The 20,779-nt window shown below is 42.8% G+C and overlaps 1 protein-coding gene across 2 annotated transcripts in view; it reads left to right on the top strand.

The window, feature by feature from the left end:
• LOC110989168 (uncharacterized) overlaps positions 1 to 20,779 on the top strand; it is an 80,349-nt gene that overhangs the window by 50,388 nt on the left and 9,182 nt on the right. For both annotated transcript variants that reach the window (XM_087135372.1, XM_087135373.1), the window contains exons 36-58: positions 741 to 864; positions 1,208 to 1,411; positions 2,096 to 2,264; positions 2,834 to 2,986; positions 3,841 to 3,945; positions 4,384 to 4,476; positions 5,582 to 5,758; positions 6,075 to 6,842; positions 7,476 to 7,772; positions 8,451 to 8,523; positions 8,751 to 8,924; positions 9,984 to 10,182; positions 10,660 to 10,739; positions 11,088 to 11,356; positions 12,217 to 12,278; positions 13,140 to 13,318; positions 14,463 to 14,643; positions 15,194 to 15,367; positions 16,560 to 16,876; positions 17,446 to 17,533; positions 18,006 to 18,084; positions 18,959 to 19,095; positions 19,722 to 19,879. In XM_087135372.1, the coding sequence (XP_086991498.1) occupies positions 741 to 864; positions 1,208 to 1,411; positions 2,096 to 2,264; positions 2,834 to 2,986; positions 3,841 to 3,945; positions 4,384 to 4,476; positions 5,582 to 5,758; positions 6,075 to 6,842; positions 7,476 to 7,772; positions 8,451 to 8,523; positions 8,751 to 8,924; positions 9,984 to 10,182; positions 10,660 to 10,739; positions 11,088 to 11,356; positions 12,217 to 12,278; positions 13,140 to 13,318; positions 14,463 to 14,643; positions 15,194 to 15,367; positions 16,560 to 16,876; positions 17,446 to 17,533; positions 18,006 to 18,084; positions 18,959 to 19,095; positions 19,722 to 19,879 (4,260 nt within the window). The remainder of the gene's footprint in view (positions 1 to 740; positions 865 to 1,207; positions 1,412 to 2,095; positions 2,265 to 2,833; positions 2,987 to 3,840; positions 3,946 to 4,383; positions 4,477 to 5,581; positions 5,759 to 6,074; positions 6,843 to 7,475; positions 7,773 to 8,450; positions 8,524 to 8,750; positions 8,925 to 9,983; positions 10,183 to 10,659; positions 10,740 to 11,087; positions 11,357 to 12,216; positions 12,279 to 13,139; positions 13,319 to 14,462; positions 14,644 to 15,193; positions 15,368 to 16,559; positions 16,877 to 17,445; positions 17,534 to 18,005; positions 18,085 to 18,958; positions 19,096 to 19,721; positions 19,880 to 20,779) is intronic.

Here is a 20,779-nt window from a genome sequence, read left to right on the forward strand (position 1 = left end):
CAAAAAATTTCAGTTACAAAAGTTTGATTGGCTAAAAAACCTGACTATAGACATAAACTAGAAGGTCTAAAACACATTTGTTCACGTTTGTGATTTAAACTTTGTCGTTGCTAACTTGAGATATTTATTAAAAGTTGAATTTGGACAAAAATTGCTGTATCAGTAGGGAAAGGAAATACTATTTGCCCATATGTGGTGATACTCTAAGACTGTAGTATATCTTAGTAATGCCAATCTCAAAAAAAAACTGTGCAAGTGAATTTCACAGAAGATCACACAACGCTTTCCACAACAAAGGCAAGGGATGAAAGAATTACATTGGAGACCTATTCAGTTGTGCTTTTAAGCTTGTAACAGTTCATTATGACGTGACGATTTTCACGCGGTCCGCAATAGGGTCATTTTATAAATTCAGTGTCCACCAGTGTGACATTTTTGTGTCCCTGTTACACCTGACCTGTGTAATTTGACATTGAAGTATCACTGAAATTGATTTCAAGCTGTTACAATTTGTTTGACAGGTAACTTGCATTTAATTCATCACTCTTGGAAATTAGAAAATGTGTTCTGAACTTACAAAATCATACGTCAGATGCGACATTGACACCAAAAAATTGGACCCCTAATCTATAGAATGACCAAATAACTATTTTGCACTATAGCTGCGTGAATATTTGTTCATGTGTTTGTATGTGTGTCTCTCTCTCTGCCACTCGGTCATGTTCCCTATTTCTACACAGGGTGTATGTGGATGGCAGGCTCCACGGAGAGGTCCAGCCCAAGACAAACAAGAAGGATGCATATCTGAAGTACACGCTTCTCAACCTGAAAGCAAATGGCCGTCAGTATAAGGTGGCAGTCAGAGTAAGTCACAAAGTCCAACTGACATTCAACGTCAACCAGGATTGATTGTACTTTGCAGGAGCATTAAATGATCATACGTATGGATGAACTGTGTGTTTAATGCGTCAAATTGTCAATTTGTACGTTGTTACTGCTGTTTTCATCAACACAGTTGAAACTCCCAATCTAATATGTCCAACATTTCCTGATAGTGTGGAATAAAGGGCCATTTTCTAAACCTTGGCTTTCTTTTAAATCAAAAGGTAAACACCTGCTTACATAGGGGCACAGTTGCACTGAGGAAATTTTGACCAATTCTTGTCATAGTAGCCTTTCTATGAGTATATCTGTGCTTCCCCGTCAGGCCCATGCCGGCTGGAGTTCTCTCAAGGGGGACCAACCAACCGAGGTGACCTGTGGTGTCCTGAGCCCAGAGTCCAACCTGCTCACGGTAGCCTGCTCCAGGGCACTGCCCGTGTCTCTGGACCTGAGGTTGGAGTGCATTCACTCAGACAGCGTTGACATAATGTGGGCCGTACTCGACGAGGACGAGGCATCTGAAGTCCAGGTGAAGTTGTTTAGTTCGGACTCGTACATAGAGTTGCATCACATTGAATAAGTACATGCATCATACGTACAGGCGCTAACCGTATGGGATACTTTATCACTCTAGAGGTAGTAAAAATGAGCACTTACAAAGGTGAACTTTGCACCAGGGAGATGCAGATTTTTAATAACTGTTTTTGGCCCTTAAATGAGTACTGTTCATCACAGGGGTAAACCCCTACTTTAAAACAACCAAAACACTATCGGGCACATTGATTTTTTCCGTGCAGTGGTGCATGTACTGTACACTGTCGATCACTGGCTGTCATGTCTGTGATTGTAAAAGATGAAGTAGTAAGATTGGAGTGTGTGTTGCATTTGTGCAATTGTTGCCAACGTCGTGGAATGGTTTACCATTAAAGTGGCACATTTGGCAACATTTCCTTGCGTGGAATGAACTTCACTATCCAGAAACACGGCAACCATACTGTGTCTGTACAAATGCTGAAACTAAATTCGTTTTCATTTGAGGCTTCTTGCATTTCAGAAAGTAACAATAACAGTATCTCAAGAGCCTCATGCAGGAAAACCACTGGCGATTTGATTGTAGGAACTCGGCTTGAATTGATTCTTGATCTGTGAGAACAACTCTTTACAAAACTACGCGTAGAATTGTTACTGAACAGGATTCTATATTTGGTTGCAGGGATTCATTATCCTAAAGGACGATCACCCACACAGCGGCAGTATCCTTCCTCCCAGCATCACCCACGCTACCCTGTCCAACCTCAAGCCAGGTAGCGCCCTCACAGTCCAGGTCCTAGCAATCTCCCAGTCTCTGTCTAATGATAGTGGAGAGGAGCCAATAACAGATGGTATGTTTTGGATCGTAACACTAACATGCACGTCATTAAGGATGTTTTTAACTGCATGCTAAGTTTCACAATGATTGGTCTTTCAACAGCTGAGATCTTTGGCACAATTTCCCCCTTCTCCCAGAGAAAGTTTTTTTAGGGTTAAGCCTAGCTCCTGAAGCATTGTTTATTTTGGAAAATTCCTGAATCTTGAAAAATCTACCGCTTCACAATTTCAGTGGCACATGGTAATTTAACTGCCTTGAGTCATCATACCCCAAGTATGATGGCTATTGTCTTCCAAAACTCTTGCAAAATTGTCCCAAATGACAGATGCATGCTTATTGGGAATGTTATGTGCACTAGCCTAGCTACCTTGAGCTGAAGCGCCCACTGGGTGGTTGAAATGAGCCATGTTGACGAGGAGTGTTCATTTTGTTGGTAACAGTGCGACTGTAACGTATGCATTTCATAGTCATTTGTGAACTAGTGAAGTGCAGTTCCCACCAAAGGAGCCTCCGTTACTGGGACAGTTGCGCCCTCTCTTGGTCCAGCTCAGGGCTCGTAACCCAGTTTGTCTGTTCTTGCAGATGAAATTGAAGAAGCCCTGAAGAGGTGTCCCCCCAACTTGATACTACAAAGCCACGTATTGCAAGTGGATTACGATGGTCTGGTGCCGGCCCCGTCCAGGATCTGGTGCGAGCTGGTCACCAGCCACTCGTTCATGGTGGTTTGGGATAAAGGTCAGTAGGGTATCTACCACTTTGTTGGAATAACTTAGCCCAGGCTTACAACAATGCACTTGTCTGTGAAAGCGGAAAGTTAGAGTCTAAGTTTTTTTCCCATAGGCACATGCATAATTGTTAGCCCTAGTCAAGTCATATGCATGCAGTCTTTCCCTCACGTGACTGGTTTGAACTCAGAGTCCGAGTGTTTCACAGATATAGAACCAGACGACAGCCTTTAAGGATGGTTTGGACTTTGTGCGAACATGAACAATTGTATGTCGTCATTCCATATATCTCTCGTAGCAAATTTACAAAAGTGGAATGCATTTCAAGAAGTCCATTATTGTGTTTCATAGCATCAACTTCGCTTCACTTCTGCATTCGCCTGAAGTGTGAACCAGCCTTTGCGCGGTTGTCCTCACTTGGTATGTCATGGGATGACATGGTGCTGTGTTAAAGTGAATGCATCACTCATACCTCCATCTGAAACCACTTTCCGGCCCCATACAGCTCTAAGCATTGTACTGAGTGAAGGCCATTCTCCAAACAGGTTTCAGGAGCTGCAGCTTGTTGAGGTTTTTCGGTCACATAACGGTCAGTGTCCGAGTTACATCAGTGTACATAGAAATGCATACGCCTCTAAAGTCTTTCTGGCATTCTTGCGTATTCAAATTAGCAATGGAAATACACAGCTTTGAAAATACATGCACATCCGTGTAGATGGAATGCTTCCTGAGCTGCCGTTGCCCGTCAAGTGAATAACCTCCGTTTGCAACTGGTGAAAACCCAGACGTACCGCTAAACCGAAGATTATGTAGCCTTAGCTTTTCAGATTGCTTTTATGGAGCTTTCACTGTCTTCACATCCAGGGAAGAAGCAGCGGAGGCATTGTGCAGCACCTGAAAGCTACACTGTCACATGGTGGGAGCTGTCCAAGAAATCAGGAGAGCCTCCTCAGAGCAAAGTGACCTCTGGTGAGCACCTTACGCTCTAATCTCTTAACCTGAACACAAATCACTAAACCCATGCAGAGTTGCAGAGCTTTGCATTTCAAGCACAGATCTTTTTCATCACTTGGCAAGTAAAAAAAAGAAAGAAAAAATTAGAAAAATGCACATTCGCAATGTAGATTGAACATATTTTTCAATAGCCTAAAGTCTAGTATTCCAGAAAATCTTTCTTTTTGTACAAATTACAAATGGCAAAAAATGTTACAAGGTGAGAATGATAGCGTGTAAAGGTGAGCAGTTCCCATTGTCAAATTGGACTTCAAGTGGGGCATTTGGTGTCAAAAATGACAAGGGGTGTGAAAAAATCGGGATCACTACCACCATCAGCGGCCAAAGGGGTATTTTAAACCTCGAAAGGGGTATCAGTAACAAGTGGAGCTGAATGTTGTCTTCTGCATATAGATGATCACTTGCTGATCGATGGTCTGGACCTGGGCACCAAGTACTGCATAACCGTTCAGGCTCGAGGAAAGCGCACACAGCCGCACAGAGGCAGTGAGTACACAGTCACGTACAAACAATTACACTGAGATATTTGCACCAGCAAACTCTGCGGCGTTGAGAGGCTTGTCAGTTTCATCGCAATTTAAGACTAACGGTGATGTGGTATTTATGTCGTGCACATTAATGGTATTTCTTGCACATGCATTAAAATATTTCATCAGTAGACACACTCATGCCTTGTAAAAAAAAAAACCTGCAACCAAAAATTTGTCTAATTTCACTGATATTTTTAACCCATTTCATCTGTCAATTTTTTGTCAATTACACCTTACTTTCATTATGACACTTGGTCAGATTTCCAAAAGGGAAATGACCGCTTATCCTATGGACTAAGCTGCAACCATATTCAGAATACGTGACTGGCTCTAGAAAAATGGGTAATAAGTCGCCAGATTTAGGTATTGAGTTTTTAATATGGCTGGAATCTGTACATCAAAGGTTACAATTTAATATATAAATGATCCCTGTAGTGCACTGCGTTCTGGAGATATAGACATTTGTATATCCACATTTTCGGATTCAATAAAAGCACTTTTCAAGAAAAAGCTCATAAAGTGTAGCACTTGGAAACACAAGGCTATATGGGATTTCCTACTGAATGATGAAGTTGTCATCTCTTTTTGTCAGTATCCATGTTTGTAGTCACAAATTATGAAGATATGAATATTATGGAAGTTATTAAAGGAAAAATCACAAAATCACACCCTCTCCAAATAGAACAGGCAATTGCGTGATTTCTCATTGTGCGACTTATTACCCTTTTTTTGCAGAGCGGGTTACATATTGTGGAGGTAACGTCTTGTGTCTGTTGCACATGTTTGGGGAAATATGACAGTTTAAGGCCTGCATGGATTTCATTGCTCAGTCCATGAAAGGAGTAGTTTTACAATGTACATCCGTACATGTACATGTGTATGTAAATTAGACAGACGCATGGTGTCACTTCAATAACAGCCTTTAACTTTGGTCCCTAAGTAAGCTTTAGTTGATCATATGATTTCTTCCTTGTTTGGTTGGTGATTGAAAATGGTATACCACATTACAGCAAGTACATATATATGGCATCAGTACATTTGGTGAATTATTTTAATCCCAGAAGGCAGACCCGACTCGGCCAGCTATGAGGTCCCCGTATTGAGCCAGACAGAGTCCATCACAGTCACCACAGCCAGTCCCCCTGAGCCGCCCAGCCAGCTGACTGTAGCCTCTGTAGGCTCCAACACCGTGCAGCTGAAATGGGAGCCACCCACAGAGAAGGGGGCCGAAGTCATTGGTGAGTTTCCCAGTCATTCCATGCCCTCCGCTGGTTATATTAACTGTGTTTCCCTTGCTGGGACATTGCTTGAATCCTCCAAGATCAGCCGCTGCACCAAATAGCCTATTCTCTGTTCTCAAACTTCCAAGGGACATCCAGCCCCATGTAAATGCAATAAGGGCTGGCCTCTACCTCCTTGGTGGAACAACAGCATTCTTGAATGTCCTCACCTAGTCTCTTAAAATTTGAAAAGATTTGGACTCAAGTTAACTCGTCATCTTGAGAGGTTAAATACATGTGAACATCAAATGTGTATTATTATCGTGTTGCACAGGATTACGAGTTTACGTCACTATGCAGAGCAACAACTCTGTACAAACTGTACAACACGCTGATCTGCTACCAGATGCTACCTCGGCAATCATCAAAAACCTGCAGGAATCCTCAACCTACTCGCTGCACCTCGTCACCATCACGGACGAATTTTTTGATAAGGACAACTCGCCAAGTGAAAGTCCACGAACAAAACTGCGGGGTCTTCCAGAAGACTGGAGTCTCGTGCCCAAGGATTCAATATGGCTACCTTGTGTCAGCGTGGACACCACCACGACCGGGGTGTCGCCACCAAGCGACTTAAGCTGCACCTTTGATTGCTCGGATACGGTCACCCTCAACTGGAGGGCATCAGCGCATGAACAGAGAACGTTGAAGAAGTACGAGGTGCAGTGGGCGGAAGTGAAGAGCACCACGGCTTTGACCTCAAGCAGCGACCCTCACCAAGTCATTGAGATTCCAAATGGTGAGGGCACAACATCGTGCGAGATACCAGGCTTAAACAAAGGAGTGAGGTACTGCTTCACAGTCGTAGCAGTCATCACAGAGCTGGACTCTGGAAAGCAGAACCTCAAGGGCTCAAAGAAGAAAGGGAGAAAGCAAAGCCTGCAGGCAAAAGAGAACCTCATCAGACTTGCCTCAGAACCATATGTCATCAGAATACCAGCCCCCTGCATTGCTCCGTATGTGCTGGTCACAGGATTTGGCCTGTCATGGGTTGATGTGTATTGGGAGAAGCCACCGTTGGTGACCGTACTTACAAACCAAGGTATAGAAGTCAGCCATCCAACACTAATTAAGACTAAAACATTGTTAGGGAGGCTTCGTCAAGAATTTGTTGGAGGAAAAAAAATTTGGAAACCCTTACTTTTAGAGCTTATCGATGTCCGCATAGTCAACACATTAAGGAAAGGAATCTCTGAGTTTATTCAAACAGCAGTGCTGTCACAGGTTTCCTTGTAGGGCAAAACTTAGAATATGCTGCACTCTATAGGCCAGCATATGCCACTCACAAACATTAATGGAGTTGAGCTTACACTTTTTCCCAAGTGTTGTGTGATGAAAGTGCACTCTGGCAAATCAGTGCATCGATGGGTCTACCTTGCCAGTCTCTATGTTACATGTGCTTGCACTTTTATTTAACGATTCAGGCATTCATTTATTTGTATGCAACTGTATTAAAACATACATACTTTGTGGAAAAAAACATGTTTTGTGGCCTCTGCAAGAATGTTGAATGCGGTGTGATGTGCTGGTGTGTATTTCTGTGCCTCTGTGCGGATAGACTGACAGAGGCACCCCAAGACTTTTGGCGCAATTTCTTGTATAACCACACTTCACAAAATGTGGCTTCGCAGCTTTGTATTTGTCAGTAAACCTGTAATCTTTCATGGATTCGTAGAGAACGATTCTTGCTCCGGCTGTATCCATCGCACCCTCCTAGGCTACTTGCTCAGCATCAACGGCACTACCTATGCCCGCCTGAAGCCCACCACCCAGCAGTATACCATCGACTGCTCCCCGGGCAAGACATACGAGATTGGCCTGACAGCCATCACAACCACGGATAAGAATGTCAGCAAGAAGCTGAGCATCGGGGGAAGGGGCCATAGCTGGCTAGACTCGGCTGAGTTGGAGGGTCTGTGCGACCGGGCCACCTCTGAGCCGCTGACCGTCACTCTGCCAAAACAACAGTCAGGTATGCTGTAATAGGTTTTTTTAAGGAATCTTGACAAAGGAAACGTAAGAATGTGGAAACATTAAAGGTTAATAACAGAAATTGAAAACATTTAATTCACGTGAAGTATTTAAAAATAACAATAAATACGTACATGTAACCTTTTCCAACACATCATAATTCAATATTTACCCCTGATTGTGTTCAATGTAGCTTGGCCCACAGGCAAACACTGTCTCACTTCAAGAAATACACGGTAGGACTCTGTCTTTTAATTTCTACCTTGAACCGAGACAGTGTGACATGATCTATTGCAAGCGTACGATACTGCATGTACTGTGTGCAATCATGCAATGTACATGTACAGTGTAGGTGATCTGCTGATTATGTCATCAAATCAGCTTTGGAGTGCGAATGGCCAAAAGGGGATTTTTTGTGGGCAGGGAAACACAGGATCTTTTTATTCATTTGGGGTCACGATTAAAGGGGTAAACATTGAATTGATGATGTTTTTGATATGGTTACGTATTTATTGTTATTTTGAAATACTTCACGTGAACTAAACGTTTTACATTTCTGTTAACCTTTAACAATTACGTACATTGAGCAAATGTTGAGAAACAAGATAAATTATACTGAGCATTTTTCAGATTTTTCAAAATGTCATCAAACTTGCTATGAAATCTCTCTATTTTATAGGGAATGTTGTGAAACTCAGCGCCGAATTTCATCCTTCGTCTGAAAGACAGAATGATGACTCTGATGAAAACAAGTAAGTGAAATCAAAATATTTTTACAAAGAAATTTTAACTCACTCATGGTGATTCAAGTAGCACTGAAAAAAATTCCAGATTATTTAGTTACAGCAGCATCCAAAAAGCTAGGATGAAGTGGTATTTTCCTATGACGACACTTTGCAATGGTTAAAGGAAACTGTTTATAAGCGACCACATCTGGTGCTTTGTCCACTTTCAGAAACACAGTGTCTTTCTTTTCCAGTGATCTTCGGGGTGATATTCATTTGGAGTGGGTGTTGCAGGATTGTGGTACGGCGGAGGAGCAAGGCATCGTGGGATATGACATCACCTGGCTGAATGATGCTGATGTAGAGGAGCGAGTCGCCACCCTCCCGCATACTGCCACCAACTACGACATTCCTGTCTACCACAGCAAGTAATGCCAGGAAGCTTAGCTGCACTTTTGCTGAAAAAAGTCTTGTTTGTCTGCTTGTCTTAGTTGGAGTTGGAGTCAAATCACTGCAACTCATTTGGCAGATGGAAGTTGGTCAGATTCAAGTCACAAGCTGTACAGTTGTTCTGTGATAAAGGCATCCCTGTGTCACTTGCATTCCCTTCTACTTGTAAACTGATTCGTGATTTGACTTGTGATTTGACCTTTAATAGTGTGATTTTACTTGTACTTTGAACTGTGTTTTGGCTTGTGACAAGGCTTAAAATCTCACTTGTACTTTTGACTATTTGACATGTATTTTGACTAGCTATTTGATATCTACTTTGACTTGTGATCTGTCATTTTTGTGAATTGTGATTTGTCTTTATACCTGACTTCTGTTTTGACTTTTGATTTGACTCATAATTTGACAGGTGATATGACTTGTTATTTGACTTGAGATGTGATGTGCATTTGGACGTGTGAGTTGATTCTGACTTTGACTTGTGACTTGACTTGCATAAGTAATTGAATTTGACTTGAATTCATGCCTATCAGTTCATGGAAATATAACTGACAGGCATGTAAGTGGCACACCTAGATTTAGCCAGTATTTCTTTAATAAACTTGTGTAGATTGCTGGATTGCTTTTTTTGGCAGAGTACCTGACACTCCCCCAGGCATCTAAGTGGCATACATAGATTTAGCCAGTATTTCTTTAAACCTATGTAGATTACTGGATTGCTTTTTTGGCAGAGTGGCTGTTATTTGTAAGGGTTTGGGTTCACGTACAGGAGAGTGTCACAAATTTGCTCTAACCAAGCCTTAACAAGCGTCATATAGTGCAAATCTATGCTACTTTCCATGCTGGATAGTTGATACCCATCTCAGTCAACCAAAACACTTTTGTATTAAGAATTTTGTAGCCTGCATGAAGTAATTGCCTCTCAAAGATTCTCTCAGAAACAGCATAGAGGACCTTGATAAAGCACTGTTTCAAAGAATCTCAAGTTGGAGTTTCGTCCTCCATCAAGCATTCCTTCCTCTTCCTGTTGGTCCTAGGTGCGTGTACACAATGAGCATTCACGCCACCCAGTACGACGACATGTGGCAAGGCCTGCCCACGCCCAGCATACAGTGCATCATACCGGGACCCCCCGACCCACCCAGGCTATGCTGCACCTCGGTCCTGCAGGAGGAGTTTATCCTGGAGTGGGGCGAGCCAAGGATGTACGGAGGGGTTGGCATCAGGGGGTATCAGGTAGGGCAGCAGTTGAAGGATAACTAGTTGGTACAGAAGTCAGTACTGATACGGATATTGGACAGATGCCTCAAGTGGTCCTGAAAGTGACAGATGCATATTACATAGAGGATTTTGAAGGATTGTTTGTGGCAAATTGTGGAAAATCACTCCAAAAAAGTCATCACAATGAACATGTCTTTTTAACTTCTGCATGTTCCTCGTCAGAAGATGATTGAAATTTCACAGCAAATTGTGAATGCCATTTTAGGAAATTGCTAAGTTACATGTAGCTATCAAGACTAGTTTACCATCAGAAATACATACTTTTTTCAGTCAATCTACAAAATGCTTTAATAATGCAGTATTAACATGAAAAACACCAAAGTTTCTTGTAACACAGATCAATTTTTTATAACCTTTCACTTGTTAAGCTGCTATTGTCTTTTATGAAATCAAATGAAGTGTGAAATTCAATACTATTTCTCCTTCTGTCAGGTTTACATGAATGACAAGAAAGTTGGCCAGGAGTTAAGTTCATCCCACTACAAAGCTGCCATCCCTTGCCGCCCAAACAGGTCGGTTGTGCCCCTTTTCCCCCCAATTTTTTTGGGAATTTAAAGTGTTTCTAGTAATGGTCATTTCACCATAGTTCAGAAAGTTGTGCTTTCAGTTACCCCAATTAACCCAACGAGGCAGATTCACATGTTGACATGGAAGTGACTGCAGATGCGAATATGTGGCATCGTGGCCCATACTCATACAGTGATTGGAATGTCTCATGACATCATACTCACTCGACATTCACATCCACGTGAGCTGGAAACAACCTCTGTACGTTGTCTGCACACATTTCAACATTGCACAGAACGTCCTTCTCACTTCAGTGACTGAATTTGATCTGTTGGTGTTTTGTTTTTTATCAGGACCTACCACATGAGCATCGTAGCCCTCAGTGCCCACCCCAGCTACCGGGATTCCGACCTGTCGGAGGAGGTCCGCATCACCTGCTGGTCTCCTGAGACCCGCCCCACGCAGCCCCCAGCAGCAGCAGGCACCGTACAGAGGGACAGGTATTCTGGGCAAGGGGACGGCCGCGGCAAGGGACTGCTCTGCCCGGAGGATATCTCCATTGGTGTGCTGGATCTGACGGAGACCAGCATCGTGCTGGAGTGGAGACTGCCATTGATTGGATGTAAGGCTCTTTTTGTCTATTCACCCATCTTTCTGTCCATTTCATTATTTGTCTGTAATTCCTCTGTGATTTCCTTAACTTGCTCTGATCACATGCGGATGTTTTATATTTCAATCAATTTAACATCCTTATCCAGGGGGGCAAACAGAGGCCATGGTCTCCCAAAAAGAAAACTGATGAGGATTTTTCTTTTAATCAATCAGCGTAACGATATTAAGTGTCGTAAATGGAGGTTGTTTTGTATGGACAGAGCGAATTTGTTCATGAAATTGTTTCTGAGTAGCTGTTTAATTCTGATCAGTTAAATGCAAAAGTGCACTGGGGACGCTGCTTCCTTGTTTGCCCCCAACAAATTAGGGTCTGGACTTGGCGTTGTCCTTGTCCATGCCAAACCCCTTACATGGAGTGGGAAAAAACAGTGATCCTTTCAGTTGTTATTTGAATGGGACAAAATTTTTTGAACTGTGATTTAAACTACCATAGCTCTGTTGACTTTCAAGTTACAGAAAGTGAAAGGGCTGTTGTACATTGTGGAATCAGTCTCCTTTGACCTTATGTTAGCCCTTGGCCAAATGGGGTGAGATGCATGAGGGAGTGCACGATAATTGACCATAAGAACAAAACCCTCTGGTATTAACTTGAAATCTCACAGATGTACTCATAATGAATATATTAACGATTCCTAAAGATCCTAAAGAACCGCCAAGATGATGGGAGAATGCTAAAAAACAGCCTCTGTGGGGCTTACATGTGCAATTACCTTTATTTGTGTTTTGTTGCTTTTGTTTTTGATTTCTAAAGTTCAGTCATTTGTTGTGACTGACGTCTAATTGCTTCCTTTTTTGGCCTTCTGTCTCTAGTGGAGAGCCAGGAGCTGGTGGATCGGATCAAAGTTATGTGGAGCAGTGTGGCAAAACCCAAGGTTAGAATTGTGGTATTTTTTCCTCAGCAACCAGTACATTGAGAGTGTGCTGTTAAAAATGAAATCAGGGATACCAAACTTCCGGCCATTGGGAAAAACCTTTGGCCTTCTGCATTTGTGGGCTGGAACAATAATATTTTTAATGCGGGAACTGTAATGCCACGCCTGAAACTTACAAAAGATCCCATGCGCATGCATTTTACCTGTATTTTCCAGTACTTTTATGCCTGCTTTATTCACTTTCAAAAGTTTCTTGCCCGGGACTGAGAACCCACTGGCATTCCAAACAAAGATTATGAAAAAGTTGCTTGGCTGTGAAAGAACTTCAAGAGTTTCTGTCCAGTTCCAACGAAGAAAAGACAAAAAAAATCCAAAATGGCGGGCAGAGGTAATTCGACGACTGTTTGATGACTGCATGAATATTGCAAAAAACAGCCGTCATAAAAGCTATGATCGTCCTTGTCCAAGAAATTTATCTAATTAAAACATTGCACAGCTAAGTGAAATCAAACTTTATATTGTGCAGCTACTGCACAAATAGATGGTGCGGGGCTTACGTGTGGTTCAACGTTATGTCAAGTTTTGTGAAATCAACTGCTGGTCTTATGTATTTTGTGTGGCATATGCCTTTCTCACTAATTTATGCCAAATAAGAGATGGCAATAATTTACTATATACATGTAGGTTTCATTCACCACAAAATCAACCATGTAATTTAGTTTCCTCAGTAACTTTTTGTATTGAAAAATGCACTTTTTGTGCGTAAGCACAACCTCAGTTTCCTGCAAAAGATAAAAATTTGCAGATAAAGAATGAAGTTCTTCTTAGGGCTAATGCGTCTTGTCCTTTTGGCAACTGCAGGAGCTGGAGGTTGTGCTGAAACCTACCGCCACCCAGTACACCATCAGGGGATGCATGCCGGGCACCAATCACTTTGTGGCCGTGGCGGCGATGGACAAGGCTGACAGGGTGCTGCACAGGTCGCGACTGGTCACCATCCAGACGACTGCCCCTCTGTCTGCTCCGCATCTCAGGATAAGGTCAGTGCTGGTCACTGTGAACCGGTTGCAGATGGCTATTATCCAGAGTTTCTACAGTCGTTCAAAATCCTGATAAAAACAGTTGTCCTGGAAAGTTATGGAAAAGTCATAGACTAGCGGGGAAAAATAGGAAACCTGCCGTCGGTGGAAGTAAGTCGTAGAAAAGCTATCCATGGAAATCAATATCAAGCAAGGTTGATATTTTTGGAATAATGAGAAATGAACAGGCTATATCCTATCAGTGGCATTTGTCCCGTTTATACTATTGAACCAATTTTCTCTGCAGGCATTACGTCATGGAAATTCATATCTTAGTCCGTGAAAGTGCTGGAAAAGGCATGGAATTTGGTTTTCAGATTTTTGTGGGAATTCTGATGTGTCATTCAACCAAAATCAACTCATCCCACATGCGGTGTGATTTTCAGCTTAAAATGCTGACTTTTGAGAATGTGAAGATGCCACAATCGCAGTCCTTCACAAAGTCAGATTTAATGCTGACTCTAGTGGCCATTTGTTCAAGATTTGTCCAAATCAATGCTGTTCTGAAACTCCCAAACAGTGATTGATAATTTGCTACAATGCCTGGCTGTGGCACACAGTTGCTGTGTGCACACACAGACTTGATAGGAAATACTGCGTTAACTCTCTGAAGTAGGGTATTATTAAAGTGTGCGTCATCAAAAAGCAAGGGCGATAAGCGGCGACATTCACTGGGAATGCCAGCAACTACGTCTGACTTCCTGTCAGACCTTTAAAGCTTCATGTACACCAAAACCACAAACACAATGAGAGAGGGGATGAGAAAACTTCAAAGGCTTTTGGCTGGTGGGTTGGCGGTTGTTTAAGTTTCATGTAACCCGGTCTACGTGACAATGCAGACATGACACTGGATGACTTGTGCCACAAAAGATAGAGTGAAATAAGACAATGTGGTTTTCCTCACGTTTCCAAGCAAATTAGCAAAAATACCATGGTATCGAAATTCTGTACGTACTTGCCGGTATTTTGGTATTTAGTATCATCAGTTAGTATTTTTCGGTATTGAAAAACTGCCACTATTTGGTGATACCGAAATACCATCCAAGCCTACTAACTCGTTGGTAGACATTGGCATTTTATTTTGTCATCCTGCATACACGTTCAGGTCCTGCACCTACAGCGGCTGCATCTTGGAGTGGGACAAGCCCACACAGTTTGGCAACGCCCACTTGGCCGGTTACCAGCTGCGACTGAATGGCAAAGATCATGACAGGCTACCGGCTGGGGCATCCACGTACCTGTTCACGGCTGGCAAGATGTGCAAGGAGTACAGGTTCACCATGCAGGTGCGTGTTGCCTTGGACAGGGTGTGGCTCACCGAGGCCAACTTTGAACAAGAGGCTGAGCAGAAAAAATATTGCCTAGTAATTTACATCTAAGAACTAGCTTTATCACACAGTGTCACACAGCATGCAGCACTTTATGCTGGTAGCCAGGTATTTAGCTCTTCTGCAAAGCCTGGCTTTGTTTGCAGCTGTGGCCTTACTTTGGGTCTTAGAAGCATATTCACAGGCCTGTAAAAGTTTGATGGACCAAAAGAAAAGACTTCCATCTTTGCTTTACATTTCACTCGCTGATGTTCCCTTGAGACATTGACCTTGAATACTTAGGTCACACACATAGACCCAGCTGGATCACATAAGCCAAGGCAGAGATAAAAGCAAGTTTAGAGAATGGGTTGAACAGAATGTGTACCCTGCAAACCTGTATGTATTACCACCAAAAAGTCTTTCTCTCAAGCGTCCTGGTTTGTTTACTGATTTCCTGAAAGAGTCTAGGAATTATGGGAAAACTCTCAAGTAGTTATAACTCTGTTTTCTTACATTCCCTTTCCAGGCCTTGTGTACCATTCCACACCTCCATAGCCAAGCCTCAGAGCCAGCCTTGGTGACCTGGCCTGGGATCCTACCTCCTGCCTTACACCGAGCAGCCACGACCAAGCTCAATGCCATCAGAGTTTCATGGCCAGAGCCTAAAGTCACCGGCGGGGCCAAAGTCGAACACTACAAGGTCAGTCATTCCAAAATGGCTGACGGAGAATTCCCTATCTTATCACTCAATATGTTTTCAGTTGGATAAAGTACAATTAATTATAATCAGTCAACAAACGTACATGTACATGTTTCCATAATGCCATATTTTTTATAATACAGTGTCTCAGTGGCCAGGAGGTTGTTGCCAAAGGCCCTTTATCTTAATCCTTTTTAACCCAACCTTCCCCAACCACAGAATTAAACAGTGGTAAAGTGTTTGAATCTGTGGGGATAGGTCTGGTAGGCCCATAACAGCTTGCTTTTGCATTGGGTTTGGCATTCCTCAGAAAAGTCCAACAGCCTCTGTGCACAAAGTCCCATATGAGTGTTTAACTTTGTGTGAATAGGGAAAGTTAGGGCCAGCAACCCTTGGGGGGGGTTAGGGTTAAGATAAAGGTATTTAGATGAATGTATTTTTATTTGAATCCTTTCAGAGGTATTTTGCATGTTTGTTTTATTGGCTGCACGCGTCAAGCTGAAGACTGTGCATGTGAATGTAGTGCCACCACAGTTAGGGCATCTAGTCGGATTGGTCTAATGGTCAGAGAAGCATCATGATGTGGCCATGCATACCACCGCAGTAATGATTTCTTTGTTCCGGTCGGCATGTTGGTCAAGCAAGTCTATAAACAAAATGGAAGTAAACACCCTAACTGCAGTGACATGCAACTCAAGCGCGCATGCTTCAACTCGATGTGTGCGTGCAGTTGGCAGGCCTCAACATTGTAATAGTCAAAGAGGCATGTGATGTACATGTACATGGACCACCTGTCCAGGAGGGTAGAGCTACCGCGGCAGTAACGGCTTCTCATTCTGGTTGCCAAATTAGTCTATACACTACATAGCTACCACTTCCTTGTAGAGCAAAACTGTCTTCATCACTTTGTGGTGCAACTGTTGATTGAAGGGAGCCCTTTTTTACACATTTAAATTTGATAAGGTGACATCATGCTTGCAAATAATAGCAATTCAATTACTCCGAAATACTTCTTGTTCCTCATCTCCTCAATGTGTCCATAGGTCACAAAATGTAGCCCAGCTATTAACCTCACAGAAAGACCCATGTGTGAACTGGAATCAAATTCATCGACACATTTTTTCGTCATGAGCGTTCAACTACAGTCACCACTGATAAAAAAAAAATACTCTGCTCTCACTCTCTTGTCCAGGTAATGTGCATGGAGGAATCAGGCACGGGCCACAAGGCCCTGCCCCCCAAACAACGCCAGCCCCTCAAGACCCTCGGCCCCCTCCCACTGGACCAGCGCTGGGCTGAATTCCCCCACCTCTCCCCCCATGCCGCCTACACCTTCCTGCTGGACACCCAGGTGAGCGGGGTGGGAAAGGCGGTCCGGTCGCGGCCCCTTAACAAGCAGTACGTGGCCCGCCGGCCAGCACCGCCTAAGGTCAGGGTAACGGTGAGAGGTTTGGAAGAGCGACGAGCCCTGGAAATGGAAGCCTGTCAGCTGGTCAATATGAGACACAGGTGTGTTGCGGGAAGTTTTTAAAAGGTCTCCTTTCTACATGTTGCACTCATTTTTTGGTTTACATGTTCACTCAGTACCACATGTACGGAGTAAATGCACTGAGTACCAGTATGCATCTTAATAACCTGTAAATTAACTCATCTTTCTTCTCAGTAAAAAATTTCCAATTTAAAATCGATCGCATCCAGTTGCCGGTGTTGTAGTCAAGATGTCATCAGACCAGATGCAAGATCATTCACGTGACCTGTCACAAAACCACCCTCAAGTAATGGTGCAAACAGTGACAAAGTAATGCGTATGTTGCAGCCTTTTTGAAATAGGCTGTGACTTAAATTCAGACTGGAGGTCTCGTGTTGTCTTATGATTGTCCTGAGAAGTTCACCAACAACACTGCTAAGAAAACACACAAAAACAAACAGTTGTACGGTGATACATGGTGATAAAATTCGGTGCCTTGATATCAACCATTTGCTGTACACATAGCTAGTTGAAAAACAATACTCTGAATTGTGCCTTTAAATGACTTTTGATAAGTTTGAACTAAGACTACGTCCTTGTTGACACCCAGGCTTCTCCAAGAATTGATCAGCTACCAACAGGGAAGTAACCCCGGCCAGCCACCAGGAGCAGTGGAAAATGAAGATTTCTCGGCAGAAGTAAGACCTTTGCTAAGTTTCTGCGCTTCATAAAGTGCTTCCCATTGATGGGGGTATATAGTGGTCGACCTTTCAATGCAAATTTCTCCCATAATGAAAGTGTCTGTGTCCTTTTATTACTCAACTGTGCAGGCCATCGGCTGATAGTTCTTACTCCGTAATTTTCTGTAAAGGATGCACATGAGACTGAAAAGATGTGACTACATGTCCACGTGGCCAAGGAAATATAGTTTATTTACTTGCTAATGGTTGCTCGTGTTTAGTGTAGCTGAGCTGAAGTTATCCAAAGGTTCGAGAGAATTTTTTGGCTCATTATCTCACATGATGCTCATGTATTGTCAGTTATTTTGTTTGACACATGGAATGTATTGACCTAAGTAATGCGAGATTATTAACTGGATTTTTCTTGCTTCACGTGTTAAAAGCGAAAGTAAGGTTGCATTCTGGGTCTTTCCATCTCCTCTTTCTTCAGATTTCCGATGCTTTGTCAGCTCTGGCTGAGATGGAAGACCAGCTGTTCCAAGTCTTGGAAACGCTTATCCCCTACACAGGTATTGAAACCCTCTCACTGAAGTCATTCCAGTCGTTGTCACAGTTGTCGCGCTTGCATTCCTGAAGCTTCTTTGAAAATGAACAAACCGTATTGCGCACAAACCTAGTATTAGCAATTTGAAAGGAAGCTGTTCATGAAAAATGTGAGTTTTTAGAATTAACACGCAGTTGTGGATTAGAGTGCATTTCCAAATGTAGAATATTCTCAGTTACTTCCAAAAATGTAGCACAACCTGAACTCTGAACAGTGATGATCTGTGAAAGGCTTGGACACCGAATGAAAACACACTGTTGGTTTCTTAAAAGTATTTACCTGCTGAATTAATGCATACAGGAGACATATAGTAGGTCAAACATTTTTGAGTCCAAAATCCATACATACATGTACACATACACAGTTAAAAGGTCAGTGTAATAAAACAAGTCACCTAGGATAAACTCATGAGCATTCCATTTTTATAAACACTTCATGCATAGAATTACCAAATGTTAAGAGTTATCCAACTATTCATCCAAAAGCACACTTCCCTGTTTCAGTGGTGAAAAGTATTCGTATAGTAGCTTACTTTCAGAACTTGGTTGCTATGGAAGTTCGTTTGGAAGATGGGTCAGCTATACATGTAGTACTGTGGGCAACAAGTAGTGAGAGTCCATCTCATGTGAAAAAGAATCTTACTCACAGGGTCCTTGTAGGTGTAAGGAAATGCTGTGATGATGTCTGATGACAAAGGCTAACCTCAAGGCTTACACCTGTCAGGAGCCTGTTCTTCCTGTTTGTATGTTGTTACTGTGTTCTTGACAGAGAGTTCTGAGTATTTCAAGTTTTCAAACTTCTCCTTTAAGAAGGAAAATGATGTGTGCCTAATCCTGCAGGCACCGTGGCTGTGGATGTGGAGTGGGACCCAGTCCGAGAGAGCAAAGACGTGAATCTGTCCGGCTTCAAGGTTCTCGTCAACGACAAACAGAGCGGACACCTCCTGCACTCCCACATGGATCGTATCTGTCTGCAGGTGAGCAGGGAGTCCGGGCTCTGGACTCCGGCCAGCAGGGGTGGCACTTCTAAAGATTTTCCTAGATTCCAGGATTTGACCCAAAATAGATGGATTTTGAAATGTTGAATCACCAGCATTTTGCTACTTTTCTGCATTTTTGTACGAGAAAAGTGTGAGACTGGCATAATCATAGCCAGAGCTCGTGCCGTGTTAGCTCAAGCCCTAAACCTTTAATCATCGTTACAATGCCTGTGCTAGATGTTTCAGGCATTGTTCATCTCTCCCCAATCTCACCCCTATGAGCAACTCATTGTGGATAACAGTCCAGCACTTACCTTTTGTTTCGTTGTACTGTTCCCCACTGTCACAGTATGTTTCAATAACCCAACCACAGTCACTGAGTGTCTCAGGAATCCTGCTTGTGAACTAGTCAGTGATCATGGAATTTAGCTCACACGTTAAAATTAGATTTGATTCTTTGAACAGTGAAGTGCTGTGCAACAAGGGTCTCTTCTCACAGATGTGCGGCGATTGAAAGAGAAATTTGGAATGGGATTCAAGAATTATGTCTGTATGTAATGAGACTCATGAGTTCATCGTCTGCCCATTCAACTAGAGAATTGTACTGTGTCTGTTGTTTGCAGTTGAGCGCGTACGATGGTCTGCATAAAATCAGTATGGTTGCTGCCACGGACCACCCAGTTGGGAACAGCGAGCCGTCGGATGTTACCGTCATAGACACTAGTCCTTTCCTTCCATTCACGTGTTACTGCTTACACTCAGTACATCGTAACGACAGCAGGTAAGGGAGATGAATGGGATTTGGAAGTGTTTCCAACAGCAGCTGTTGCCGAAGATGAAAGAGTTTTATTGTCACAGTGTTATACGGCTTAATAGTAAAGATCGGTGAAGAAACCATTGCCTACAAGAATGAAGGTTCTAATTGAGGGTCTTTTCCACAGACATTCTAACTGGTTCTCCGATTGGGTTGAACATAGTTGCACAGTGTGCTTGCGCATTTTGTTTTTACTCTTAACGTGGGGTTTTTACTGTCTAACAACCAAATTTAACCCCTTCACGCCGGGAAGCGGTAAGAGCCGCCGTAAGAATTTGCAGTTTGGCAGGTGGCCTTTGTGGCCAAACAAGGCTGGAATTCTCGGAGTCGGCTTTCAGAAAAAGTCTCGGTGTCAAGGGGTTAATGAACTTTGAATGCAACAAAATTGGTGTTGAAATTCGTGCAAGAAATCGCTTCACAGTCTCACATATGTGGTATTCTCTATAAGTGCATGAAGATGATAAACCAGAAAAACAAAGATACAGTGGAGTTTGTGGACCAAAGCCACTCGGATGTCAGCACCGCAATGCATTCTTGGTTGGAGCTCCTTCATCCTCTATCCTGTATACATTCCAAGGAAGGCTGCTGCATGTACATGTACTAGCAGATCCTAGGGAAGTGTTGGGGCTAAGCCTACATGGGCAGCCTTCCAAGGGTCGTGGAAAATCCTTTCAAGAAAAATGTACTGGAAAGTCACAGAAACTTGGGGAAAATAGAGTGACTCAAAATCCTGATGTTAGAGGACAAAGATCATAGAAGAGTCTTGGAAGTCAAGATCATGCAAGGATGATTTTGGACGGGCTCCTTTGAATGTGATAACAGAATAATGATAAATTTACAGGCTATCGTTGCTAGTCTGTCATAGTG

Source organism: Acanthaster planci, linkage group LG04 (assembly GCF_054643075.1).
Source record: "Acanthaster planci isolate LZ-2023a linkage group LG04, COTS_SCS, whole genome shotgun sequence".
Classification (NCBI taxonomy): domain Eukaryota; kingdom Metazoa; phylum Echinodermata; class Asteroidea; order Valvatida; family Acanthasteridae; genus Acanthaster; species Acanthaster planci.